Source organism: Didymella exigua, assembly GCF_010094145.1.
Source record: "Didymella exigua CBS 183.55 unplaced genomic scaffold M421scaffold_68, whole genome shotgun sequence".
Lineage (NCBI taxonomy): Eukaryota > Fungi > Ascomycota > Dothideomycetes > Pleosporales > Didymellaceae > Didymella > Didymella exigua.
Genome location: NW_022984842.1, coordinates 62471 through 74981, shown reverse-complemented (window position 1 = coordinate 74981; position 12511 = coordinate 62471). Strand labels below are relative to the sequence as shown.

Here is a 12511-nt window from a genome sequence, read left to right as displayed (position 1 = left end):
TAAGTAGGACTAGGCCTGCACCTCTAAATCCTCCCTAGATATTACTCTCTGTAATTAAGGCGTTAAAAGCTACTTTAAAGCACAGCAAGAACTCAAATTTAGTGATACGCGTAATCTTGCTGCGCATTAGCTGCTTAGCTTGGTGGCCATAGGCCTTCTTTAACAGAGAAAAACATCCTACGTCAAGTGGCTGTAGTAGGTGCAACAAGTGTGGAGGCATACACAGGGTAATAATCTTATGTTCCTTACAGTACTAGTGGAATTCAACTAAGTTGTGGCTCTTATAGCTATCTAGAATAAGCAGCTAATAGCTGCCAATAGTGCGCGCCTTTATGTGCTTATTAAAGTGCTTCAACTACTTAACTCTAAGCTTGTTATTAGTCTAGCTATTGTTAGAGACATTAAGAACCTAGTTATTAGGTATACTAGGTGTAACAACGCTCTACGAACAGTGACCCGATACCACTAGGATACGGTTCTAGCGACTCATGACCATGGCCCTTGTCGCATGGCATGAGCTCACACTAAACTGCCACCAAACCCTTATATATAAGGAGCAAGGAACTGTAGCATTGTAGAGTAGTTTTTCTGTATCCTTTTGTACAAGACCTATAGGTGTAGAGAATATATCCTGGTGTTCTTATCATCCCAGCACTCCCATATGCCTCGTAGCGGATTCACACCTATTCCGGATATCTCTCTTCTTGCCTGCGTCGTTACACTAGGCTCCTTATACTAGGCAGAGAGGTGGTGCTTGCTAGAGAAGATAATAAAGGGTAGGATAGACTAGCCCTTCGCGCAGATGCCTTAGATGATGCTGGTCCAGTCTTAGTCGCCCTGCTGCACTGCCTTTGGTCTCCCTTAACGCTCAGAGCCTGTAACAACAGCTCCTGTTAATATAACGCCTATTATAAAGCTAGATTTATTAAAGTTGTAGGTGCATCGGGAAAAGTTTTTCGAAATCCGGCCTAGACCGGCCGTTGCTGACAGTCGTGGCATGGTCGTGCAACGGCTGTTTAACGGCCCCAACGGCCCTAATTTGCGCCTAACAGCCCTAATTTCGCGCCAACGTTGCTAACAGCTAAAACGCTAAGTGCCTATATTTAATAAACTTAAAACAATGTTGCAACTTTGTTACATAGCTTCCCTTAGTGCTAGCACTAGCATTCAATATTTAAAAATTGTAAAATTTCACGTACAGATAGAGCGAAATTGTAGCTTTAAAATGAGCGAAAAATTATTGTTGTAGGCCTACTACAACGTGAGTTATAGAGCGTTGAAGGTTTGTTTGTTGAAGGTTAGTGTTTTGAAGTTGCGACAGCACACCATAGCAGCTGCAGCTGCGCCCGCACACAACGTAGCAGCTGCAACAGCATACAGCATAGCACCTGCTGACCACCACACACACACACACACACACACACAGCAGCAGCGCAACAGGAGCTTGCAGAACAGGCAGGCCTAGGCGTAAAATTCTTGGTTTACCTACTATTCTTGAATAATATTCTTATATTTTCTAACATTCAGGCTGCTAGAGCCCTAGCAAAGAATCTTAACTTAGTGTCTTGGCAAGGAACATTAAGCTTAAAACCTTCTACGCTTAATAACTATTTTATTACTAGGCCTATAATGTTGTTTAATAGTTTATTTTAAAGAGGAGACTTAGTAGTATATTAATATAATAAAAGTATAGTTTATTAAGCAGAGCTACTATTGTAGCAGGATTAGGAGTTGTCGTGGCTATTGCAGCTGTTAGGACTGTTAGAGCTGTTGGCTTAAAATTAGCTAGACATTAAATACACATTGAATGACTGTTGTAGGCCTACAAGTCCTACTGTTGCCCACAGTACAATGCCACAATTTCCTGATTTCGACAACGGAAAAACTTTTCCTGATGTGTCTTTATCTTATATACTATTGTGGAAGCTGATTGGTCTCTGATCGTTGATCAAGTGTGAAGAAAGTGATCAAGTTCCTTGTTCTATCTACGGTGCTGAATGAGCAGAATATATACACCAATGCTCATCCAGCTATACCCTAATTGGAGCCCTAATCACGGCTCCAAGCTATACCTGATTCCGCTCACCATGGCGTGATAGATCGCCAGTGTCTGATCGGTCCAATATCCAGATTCGGATCACGTGATATGCGCCCTCACCTCGATCCTTGCTGCGACAACTATACTTAGCTTTAGTATTCTCTACTAGTTAGAACTAGTCCCTAATCACCTTAGGATCCTTACACAGAGCTCTCTTATAGTTGTACTTGTAATTAAATTTAACTTTAAGCTCTAGCTAACGTTTAACAAAGTTGGCAGCCTAGTTCTTGCTAACGTAGGGCTAGTGGCGCTCAGCAAGCAGAGAATTGGCCATATCCTCTACATCAGCAAGCTGGGGCGAGTATCCTCGCTTGTCTAGCCTCAACACGTGCTAGACAATTACCTCCTCTTTGTTCTTTGTAAGATTTATAGTATTAGGTGTGTAGTCGCAGCGTGGGGTGGCTCTAGTAAGTCAGTCACTAAGCGTGCTTTGAGAGACGTTGTAGATTGCTGCAGCGTGTTGCTGAGAGAGCGTCGCGTCTTGTTAGATAGCCTGGAGAGCAAGCTGTATGTCTGCTTCATTAGAGAGCTTTTTCATGTTGCTGCGTTAAGGCATTGTTAGTAGAGTGAAGTTTGGTGTGGTCTTGGCAAAAGTGACTGGTACACTTGGGTGACCGGCATGCTTGTGGAGTACGTTATATAATATATAAAAAATAGAAAGCTCTAAATATAGCTATAGATATACACAAACACCTTAACACCTACTACTTAGCTAACATATTCCATCATCGAGAGGATCAACTCATCGAGTGGATCAGTTTCTGCCAAGCCTACTCACTCCCTCATTAACGCGATATGTCTTAACAACAAAACACGCAATTATTTAACTAAGAAGGCAGAATTCAGTTTGCCCTTTCTACCTATAATAACCACAAATTTCAAAGCCTCTAGCGCGCTGCTAAGGCGTTCAGCGTGCCTCCTACAACATTAACTTGCTAATACTACGGAACTACGCATCGTCTAGAAACTCGCAATGGCCGCCATAAGCTTACTGCTACTAAACAGCAAATGATTGTCTAATATATACTCAACCTTGACTTGCGAGGATTCGCGCCCTGGCTGTGCGAGGTGGCAGATATAGCTGATAAACTGCTAGCTGAACGCAGTAGTGAGCTAGTTAGCAAGCGCTGGGCGGAGCGATTTGTAGCGCGCTCACCTGAGCTTAAAACGGCCTTCAATTAAGCCAAGGATAGGCAGAGGATACTGCAGGAGGATACTGCGCTTATTAGCGCGTGGTTTAAGCTAGTAGAGGAGACTAAAGCTAAGTATAGCGTCCATTATAATAAGATACATAACTTTAAGAAGACTAGCTTCTAGATAACGTGGTTTATCACCAAGCCGCCAGGTATCACCAAACCGCCACCCCTCACCAACTTTTTTAGAGTTACTAACTATTACACAACTATTACGCTTAACCATAACACTGCACTAATACTTATAATTGCTACAATTACTCTTTAGAAGCAGCGCTATTATCTGCATCTAATATTTCTGCAGTGCAGGTGCGCAAATTGTAGCCAGTCTTGCTGCAACGTCCGCAGTGCCTCTCTTTGCGCACCTTCTTCCTAGACTGTTTAGATGCCTCACTACCACCACTATCCTTCTTAGCTATTATATCCTGTACCTTACCAACTGTGAGAGCCTCCTCTGTCTAGATATACTTTCTTTTGCAACCATGCTGCGCTGTTAGAGCCTTAATAGCCTTCTTTATGCTATCTATTTCCCTTCTCTGCAACACGTTAGCATGGTCTATCCACACAACCCCTCTAGCAAGCAAGTTAAGTAATTTTATAATAGGAGACAGGGGCGATCTCTATGCAATTGCATGCGCTCACAGATATACAACGTTTGTGACTTAACCTCCTTTGCGCTGGTTGGTGTTTTAGATTCCTATAGGGTAGTCTCTAGTAGTGGTGGTGTTAGCGTGCGAAGGACCACATCAAGCTTTAATAGCACTCGCTCTAGGTTAAAAGGAACTAGTCCTGCGCCTCTAAAGCCTCTGTAGATATTGTCTTTTATAATAGCCTTATAATAGGCTGTCTAGAAGCTAGTAAGGAAGAACTCTTTCTTAATTTATGTCTTTAAGTATTATAACTAACGTGAGTGTATAGCGAGTCGGACAGCTAAGCGAGTCGGACACCCTAACAAGCTATTAGGCCTACTATCTGCAATTGCTTAACACCACAACGCAGCAGTGCAATCTATAGTAGATAATATTAATTGCTAATGTCTACTATGTCTTTCTTACACGTGCGCAAATTGTGCCCAGTCTCTCTACAGCGCCTACAGTGCCCTTTACCCCTCTTGCCTGCACCTGTTTAAACTCTACCCTTACAACTCTCCCCTTCAACCTGCGCCTCAACGTCGCGTTGGGCTATTAAGTCCTCTGCCTCTTCCTTTGACAGATCTCCGCCCTTCTGAATACGCTTTCTTTTCCGTGATTTGCGCTCAGAGGCTGCTTTATTTGACGCTTCAAGCTGCAGCACTTGGGCTGCCAATAACGTCTGCCCATGCAGCAGCATTGCCGTGCCTCTCTGCAGCTGATCAACGATCTTAACCATTGGAGTTGGTGACAATCCTTGGTGCTTTTGAATACGATCGCGAAGCAGCGTTAATTAAGCCTCTATCTCACCAGCGTTGGTGGGTGTCTTAGGGTTCTATTGGGGCTCCCCTAAGAGAGGCGGCGTTGGCGTGCGAACCTTAACATCAAGCTTTGATAGTACCACTAATAGGTTACTAGGCACTAAGCTAGTTGCTCTAAAGCTTGACAGGATATTTGCCTTTGAAAACGCCTTGTCAAACACCTTTGCAAAGGTTGCAAGAAAGGCTTTCTTGTTAATCTGGCCAATATAGTCTAGTGCCAAGACTCTGATCTCTTTGCTGTACGCCCGCTTTAAGGGGGCAAAACAACCCACATCAAGTGGCTGTAGGATGTGAGATGAGTGCGGAGGCATACACAGGGTAATTATCTTATTCTCCTCGCAGAGATTCTGGAAGGCAAGCGACTTGTGGCTCTCATGGCCGTCAATTATCAGCAGCACGTGGCTACCCACCCTCCAGCCCTGAATCTGCTCAACAAAGTGCCTTAGCCAGGCTACACCAATGTCGTTCATAGTCCAGCTGTTGTTACTAACCCTAATGCGCTATTAGGGCTTTAAATCAGGGTACTAAGACGCGTTGTGGTTCTTTGCTTTGAAGATAAGGTAGGGCGTAATTGCCCAGCCCATCGCGTTGATTGCAGCAATCAACGTCACCCACTCACGGTCTCCCTGCTGGACCCCAATAGGATCTGTGCGTCTCTCTGATGCAGTGACTACTTTAACGTGATTTCTAATGCCTATAGTAAAGCTAGTCTTGTTAAAGTTATAGGTATCTTCGTCCTGGATGCTATACTTAGCCTTAACGTTCTGTACTAGGTTGAACTAGGGTCTAATAACCCCTTAGTCGCTGCAAAGGACTCTCTAGCGATCCCTCTATTAACTTATACGCGATTAGAGTCTAGGTTCGCGTTTAACAAAGTTTGAAGCCCATCGCGGACCAACAGGTCCTGCGTCACGTGCAGCGCGCAGTTGGTTAGCCATAGCTTCAACCCAATAGAGCGTTGGGGCATGCCCTTGCTCGTCAAGCTTCCTAATATACTGCGCAAGCGTCTGCTCTTCTGTCTTAGTCAGAGCTGATGATTTAGGGTGGGTATCGCGTGTTGACTGCTTCCTGGCGCGTCGGTCTTGGAGAGTTGATTTTGGCACTTTGTAGACGTCAGCAGCGCGTCGCACGCTGAGATTTTAGGGTTTCTTTGTTGCTTAGAGTGCAAGCTTAACCCTATCTTCTTTTAGGAGCAATTCAAGGTTGGGTGGTTAATCTATTGTGGTTTAAAGGTTGGTAGGCTTAACAGCTTGTTAGGGTGTCCGACTCGCTTAGCTGTCCGACTCGCTATACACTCACGTTAGGCGTTAACCTTAATTAAGTACGCCCTCTTTAAGGGGCTAAAATAGGCTATATTAAGTAGCTGCAACAGGTGCAACAAGTGTGGGGGCATACACAAGGTAATAATCTTGTGTTCTGCGCAGTATTCCTTAAACTCTGCAGAGTTGTAGCTCTTATAGCTATTAATAATAAGTAGATAGTAGGTGCTAATAGTACACTCTTTTGTAGACACATTAAAGTGCTTTAACTACTCTAGACTAAGCTTGTTTATTGTCTAGCTATTCTTACTAGTTGCAATTACCTAATTGCAAGGCAGATTAGGGTACTAGGTTGTAATTAGGACCTTGCCTTAGAAGATAATAAAGGGTGGGATAGCCTAGCCAGCAGCACAGACACTAATAATAATTGTGACCTACTCCTAATTGCTAGGCTGGATATTCTTAGGGTTAGATCACTTCTCTAAGCCTGTAAATACTATCTTAGACCTAATTATGCCTATTATAAACCTAGTCTTATTAAAGTTGTAGGTATCTCTATCTAGGATTCTGTACTTCTCCTTTGTATTCCTAACTAGCTTAAACTAGGGCGTTATAACGCGTGTATCTTTATTTAGGGCTTATTAATAATTGTACAGTTAGCTACATTAAAGCTTAATTTGTTAGGTACATGTGTTAAACCTGTTTACCTAGAGCTTACTAACAGGTCCTTCACCACGTGCAGTAAGCAGATTATTAGCTATATCTTGCACCATAGTCTTTGTTGCGCCTATTCCTTGCCTGTCCAGCTTAAGTATATAGTTAACTATTAACTCCTCTTCTACCTTTGTTAGCTTCTTTAAATTAGCCTTATAATTGTGTTGTGTAAGCCCTCCTGCGCGTTAGTCTCTTAATGTTAATTAGGGAACACTAAAGGCCTTAGACACGTGATTTATACTGTCAGGCACAGTAGCTTTTGTAGCTTAGATAGCAAGGTATAGTGTACCTTTATTATAGGGTGATTGCGTGTTGTGTTGTAATGGCATTGTAATAATTATTGTAACAGTCGCAAAATTGGCGAGGGGTGGCGGTTCGGTGATACCTGGCGGCTTGGTGATTAACCACGTTAGGTGTTATTAGCTTAATAAAGGTTTTCACAGGTTTAGAGAGACGTGCTCAACCTGCTCTTATTTAGCCTAGCAATTGTGAGTGGGTTACAGTAATCTAGGGTGTCTACGCTGCTAGGTACGCGATCCTACCCTTCATCATCTACAAGGGACGCGTCCACATCTCGGCCTAGTACAAGGAGGCTTTAATACTACGCAATTAGAAGCTCTTAGTCTCTAAGAATAGCTAGACTAATAACGCACTTAGTCTAGAGTATTTAAAGCACTTTAATGCGAATACAAAGATGCGCTAGGTAGGGGTATACTAACTGCTTATTTTAGACGGCCATGAGAGCCACCTTAACTAGGATTTTAAGGACTACTGCCTTGAGCGCAAGATGCTAACCCTCTGCATGCCTCCCTATTCGTCGCACATCCTCCAGCTGCTTGATATAGTCTGCTTCTCGCCACTGAAGCGCAAGTACTCACAGCATGTTAGAGACTTAGCACGCCGACGCGTCTTCCATATTAACAAGGAAGGCTTCCTCCCTGCCTTTAAGGACGCGTTTTTTAACGTGTTTACAAAGGAGAACTGTTAAAAGGCCTTTAAGGCAGCAGGGCTAGTCCCTATCAACGCGCAGGTTGTGTTAGATTGCCTTAAAGTGTGGCTGCGTACCCCACTACTAGTCCCTCTCCTAGAAACACTGTGGCAGTTAAAGACTCTAAGCAATAACGTACTCCACAAGCGAGTGGCTCACACAAGCGAGTGGCTCACTTTTGCCAAGACCACACCAAACTTCACTCTACCTACAATGCCTCAACGTAACAACACAATTAAACCCTTAAAGGAAGCAGGAATACAGCTTACTCTTCAGGCTATCTATTAAGACGCAACACTCTCTCAGCGACGCGCTGCAGCCATCTACAACGTGTCTTAAAGGACACTTAGTTACTAACTTGCTAAAACCTCTCTATAACGCGATTGCAAGCCTAATATAATTAAGATAACTAGCACTAAAGAGGAGGTAATTGTCTAGCACGTGTTAAGCCTGGACAAGCAAGGATTCTCACCCTAACTTACTAATGTAGAGGACTTAGCCAATTCTCTGCTTGCTAAGCGCTACTAGACCCCTATTAGCAAGAACTAGGCTGCTAACTTTGTTGAACGCTAGCTAGAGCTTAAAGCTAAGTTTAATTGCAAGTATAACTACAAGAGAGCGCTGTGTGAGGATCCTAAGGTGATTAGGGACTAGTTCTAGCTTGTAGAGAATACTAAAGCTAAGTATAGTATCCTAGATAAAGACACCTACAACTTTAATAAATCTAGCTTTATAATAGGTGTTATATCTACTAGTGCTGTTGTTACAGGCTCTGAGCGTTGAGGGAGACTAAAGACAGTGCAGCAGGGCAACCAAGAGTGGACTAGCATTATCTAAGGCATCTGCGCAAAGGGCTGGTCTATCCCACCCTTTATTAACCTCTCTAGCAAGCACCACCTCTTAGCCTAGTACAAGGAGCCTAGTATACCTAATAACCTAGCTATTAGTGTCTCTAACAATAGCTAGACTAATAATAAGCTTAGAGCTAAGTAGTTAAAGCACTTTAATAAGCACACAAAGGCGCGTACTATTAGTAGCTACTAACTGCTTATTCTAGATAGCTACAAGAGCCACAGCTTAGTTAAATTCTACTAGTACTGTGAGGAGCACAAGATTATTACTCTGTGTATGCCCCCACACTTATCCTATCTGCTACCGCCGCTTAACGTGGGTTGTTTCTCTCTATTAAAGAAGGCCTATGGCCGCCAAGCTAAGTAGCTGATGCAGAGCAAGATTACTCGCATTACTAAACTTAAGTTCTTGCTGTGCTTTAAAGCTGCTTTTAATGCTTTAATTACTAAGAGCAATATCTAGGGAGGATTTAAAGGCGCTAGCCTAGTCCTGTTTAACCTAGAGGCTGTAATATTAAAGCTTAAAGTACAGCTACACACGCTAATGCCACCTATTATAGACAACAGCATATAGGAGTCTAAGACACTAAGCAATACCCTAGAATTTAGGTCTTAATTAAAGCTAATTTAAGGGAGGATCTAGAGATATGCTAATAGCTTACTAATATTAATATTTAACACCCTTAATTAGCTTACTAAAGGCGCAGAGCTAATAGCGCATTTACTAGTTTTAGTACGTAACTAGGTTGCTAACCTTTAGGTAGCTAATAAGGCTGCTACACGCTGTAAATTATACAAAAGAAAGTAAGTAGAGCAAGATAGGGTATTAACCTTTGCAAAGGGAGTGTAGCTAACTACTCTAAAGGAGTTTAAGGCCTATAGTAATAGGAAGAAGGCAAAGAAGAGAGGAGGCGCTAATAGCAGCACTTAGTTATTAAGACACTATAGCATGTGTGGCAAGGTAGGGCACAACAGGACAATGTGTAAGAAAGATGTGCAAAGTACTATAGATTAGTGCAATATACTGTGTAGTACATAATATTTTTGTTGTGTGCTGTAATGTTGTAAAGTAGTTGTAGTGTTGGTGTAGTCTTGGCAAAAGTGAGCCACTCGCTTGTGTGAGCCACTCGCTTGTGGAGTACGTTACCTATAAGTTTAGATCTTAGTTTAAGCTTGTTTGCGATTCCTTTACTTAGTTGCCTATTACAGCCTAGGCTGGTTTCTCCTAGCTTATAAAAGGTGGCAAGCTAATGTTGCATAAAAATGCGCTTTAATGTGCTTAGATCTATAAGCTTGAAGAGTGTAAAGAAAGTAGGGGAAGGAATAGACTACTTTCTTCCTAGTCTAGAAGGACCTAGACAAATCTAGACTAGCTTTGTCTAAATAGGAAGCGTATAGCCTAATAGAGGTAAGGTAGGGTTATGTAATATAATAGATAAGTTATTATATTAGATACTAGGTAGAGATTCCTAGGCTAGGTACAGAGCGAACAGAGGGGGGAGAGCTAGAGGTATTTATGCTTCCTCTCCTCTGTTTGTATTTCTAAGCAGAACGTTCTAGACTCCTCTAGGTGGGTCTACTGCATCTATGCTTAGTATTGCTGTATATGCAAGCAAGATTACGTAGGTGCATGCGTAATCGTATACGTCAGCATCTTACAGAGTAGGCTACTCTATTTGTAAGCAGAGGGTCTAGAACATTTCTAGTTACTAAAAATAGAGAACAGCATATCTTAAGAACGAGAGGAGATACAGGCTTCGTAAGCACACCATTCTAATCCTCTCTTCTTAGAGATTACAATAGCAATGCTTAGGTAAGCATAGCGCTATACCTAAGAGGGAAATACGCTAGATAAAGATTATAAGAACAAAGTCTTATAACTTTACAAAGAGCAACTAGCAGAGATGACTAAGCAAAAATCGCGTAAGCGCAAGCAGATTTAGCAGGGTAGCACTATAGAGTATAGGACTGCTGCAGCGCAGGTAGCCGCTGAGGCGTCTACAGCGCCTTAGCGATCTAAAAGGGCTCGTGGTGGTGGTGATCAAGAACTAGCCTAACCAGCTCTACAACGCTGTAAGAACTGCAGTAGGACTAGGCATAACGCGCGCACGTGCGAAAAAGATATAGAGATATCTTCTAAATTAGATACAAGCACAATGTGTATAGGCTCCTTGTTTAATAGCAATAAAGCTAAAGATACCTAGCATGAGTTTAGGCTGCCAAGCTTTTTTGATCCACTCGATGATGGAATACGTTATAGAAACTACAAAGAAGTAAGAAAGAAAATAAAAAGCAGCCTGCAGGAGACAAGACTAATAATGCGTCTTCTCCTAGACACAAATAGGGGAATCTAAGCTATACTAGCTTTTATTTAAGAGACTAGAGTAAGAACACGCAAGTAGTATCTACAGCAGTTAACAGACAACTAATTTCCTTTATGTATAAGTAGAGCACAGGCTCTTACTATACGTTTTGGAATCTACATGTATTATTCCCTTACACAGAAAAACTAGTAAATAACCAGAGCAGCCTAACTGCTCTTGTCCTATATAGTCTTAGACTCATACAGGACGTTAAACTAATCAATCAATCAATCAATATAATAATAGAGTATATATCAACACAAAGTAAAAGTAGGTTTATATTACCTACTACTATTTCCTTTTTACTCTGCCCTGTCTATATACGCTCTGTTTCGCACGCGAGTTACAGATATAGGACTATCTGTCTATAAGGAGGGCGGTAGTGTAATAACACTCTATAAACAGTGACCTAACACTACTAGGATATAGTTCTAGCAACTTATAACTATAATGTATTTCACAGGCGAGCGCCGCACACGGGCGAGCGCCGCACCCCACCAAACTTGCGCACCTCTCTCATCTCAACGTACAATGGCTCAACGCAGCGCTACTCTATTAGCTTCAAATGAAGCAGACGTTCAGCTTGCTATCTCCTCTATCAGTTCCCATCAAATACAGAGCAATCGCAGGGCTGCTACTATCTTTAGCGTGTCTGAACGAACAATCCGCCGCCGACGCGCTGGTATACCTGCCCGACGTGATTGCCAGCCCAACTCAAAGAAGCTCACTGAGCCAGAGGAGCAGGTGATTATCCGCCATATATTGGATCTAGACCAACGTGGATTTGCGCCTACGTACGCAGCTGTACGTGATATGGCTGATAAGCTGCTCGCTGCGCGCGGCGGAGGACGCGTAGGAGTTAACTGGCCATCTACCTTTGTCAAGCGTACAGACAGTCTCACGACGCGTTTCAATCGAGCGTACGATAGACAGAGAGCTCTATGCGAGGATCCAGCCCTGATTAGTTAGTGGTTTGAGCTTGTAGAGCAGACAAAGGCTAGGTATGGCATCTGTGATGATGACGTCTACAACTTCGACGAGGCAGGCTTTATGATATGCAAGATTACGACTTAGCTTGTTGTGACAGGGTTAGAGAGGAGAGGTCGGCCAAAGGCTATTCAGCCAGGCAATCGCGAGTGGGTGACGTTGATCGCTGCGATCAACGCTGCTGGCTGATCAGTACCACCGTTCCTCATCTTCGCTGGCCAGTATCATCTATCTGCCTGGTACGAGGAAGCAGAGATCCCACGCGACTGGGTGATCACAGTCAGCGAAAATGGCTGGACAAATAACAAGCTAGGAGTAGAGTGGCTAAAGCACTTCAACGCTTATACAAAGACTCGCGTTGTTGGTGCGCGTCGCCTGCTTGTCCTTGATGGCCATGAGAGCCACCACTCTCTTGAGTTTCAAGAGCTCTGCAAGGAGAACAATATCTACACACTCTGCATGCCGCCTCACTCATCTCATCTACTTCAGCCTCTTGATATTGGCTGCTTCTCGCCGTTGAAGCGCGCGTACAGCTGTGAGGTTGAGAGCCTGATCCGCCACCACATCAACCACATCACTAAGCTTGAGTTTCTGCCAGCGTTTAAGGC

General features: G+C 43.1%; 2 protein-coding genes and 1 pseudogene across 3 annotated transcripts; 1 reads left to right on the top strand and 2 right to left on the bottom strand.

The window, feature by feature from the left end:
• Nucleotides 1–861: 861 nt before the first annotated feature.
• M421DRAFT_77962 (uncharacterized protein) lies at nt 862–2291 on the bottom strand (the record flags this gene model as incomplete). The annotated part of the gene is made up of 2 exons (XM_033597369.1): nt 862–1012; nt 2215–2291. Coding segments are annotated over 2 exons (228 nt in total), but the record flags the coding sequence as incomplete, so codon positions are not given.
• A 2974-nt stretch (nt 2292–5265) lies between these two features.
• On the bottom strand, nt 5266–5882 carry M421DRAFT_410501 (annotated as a pseudogene; the record flags this gene model as incomplete). Its single annotated transcript has 2 exons — nt 5266–5520; nt 5689–5882. Coding segments are annotated over 2 exons (449 nt in total), but the record flags the coding sequence as incomplete, so codon positions are not given.
• Nucleotides 5883–11820: 5938 nt separating this feature from the next.
• On the top strand, nt 11821–12511 carry M421DRAFT_410477 (uncharacterized protein). The gene is made up of 2 exons (XM_033590382.1): nt 11821–12260; nt 12321–12511. Exon 1 carries the CDS (start codon nt 11972–11974, stop codon nt 12206–12208), a length of 237 nt encoding a protein of 78 aa, XP_033442792.1. The 5' UTR covers nt 11821–11971; the 3' UTR covers nt 12209–12260; nt 12321–12511.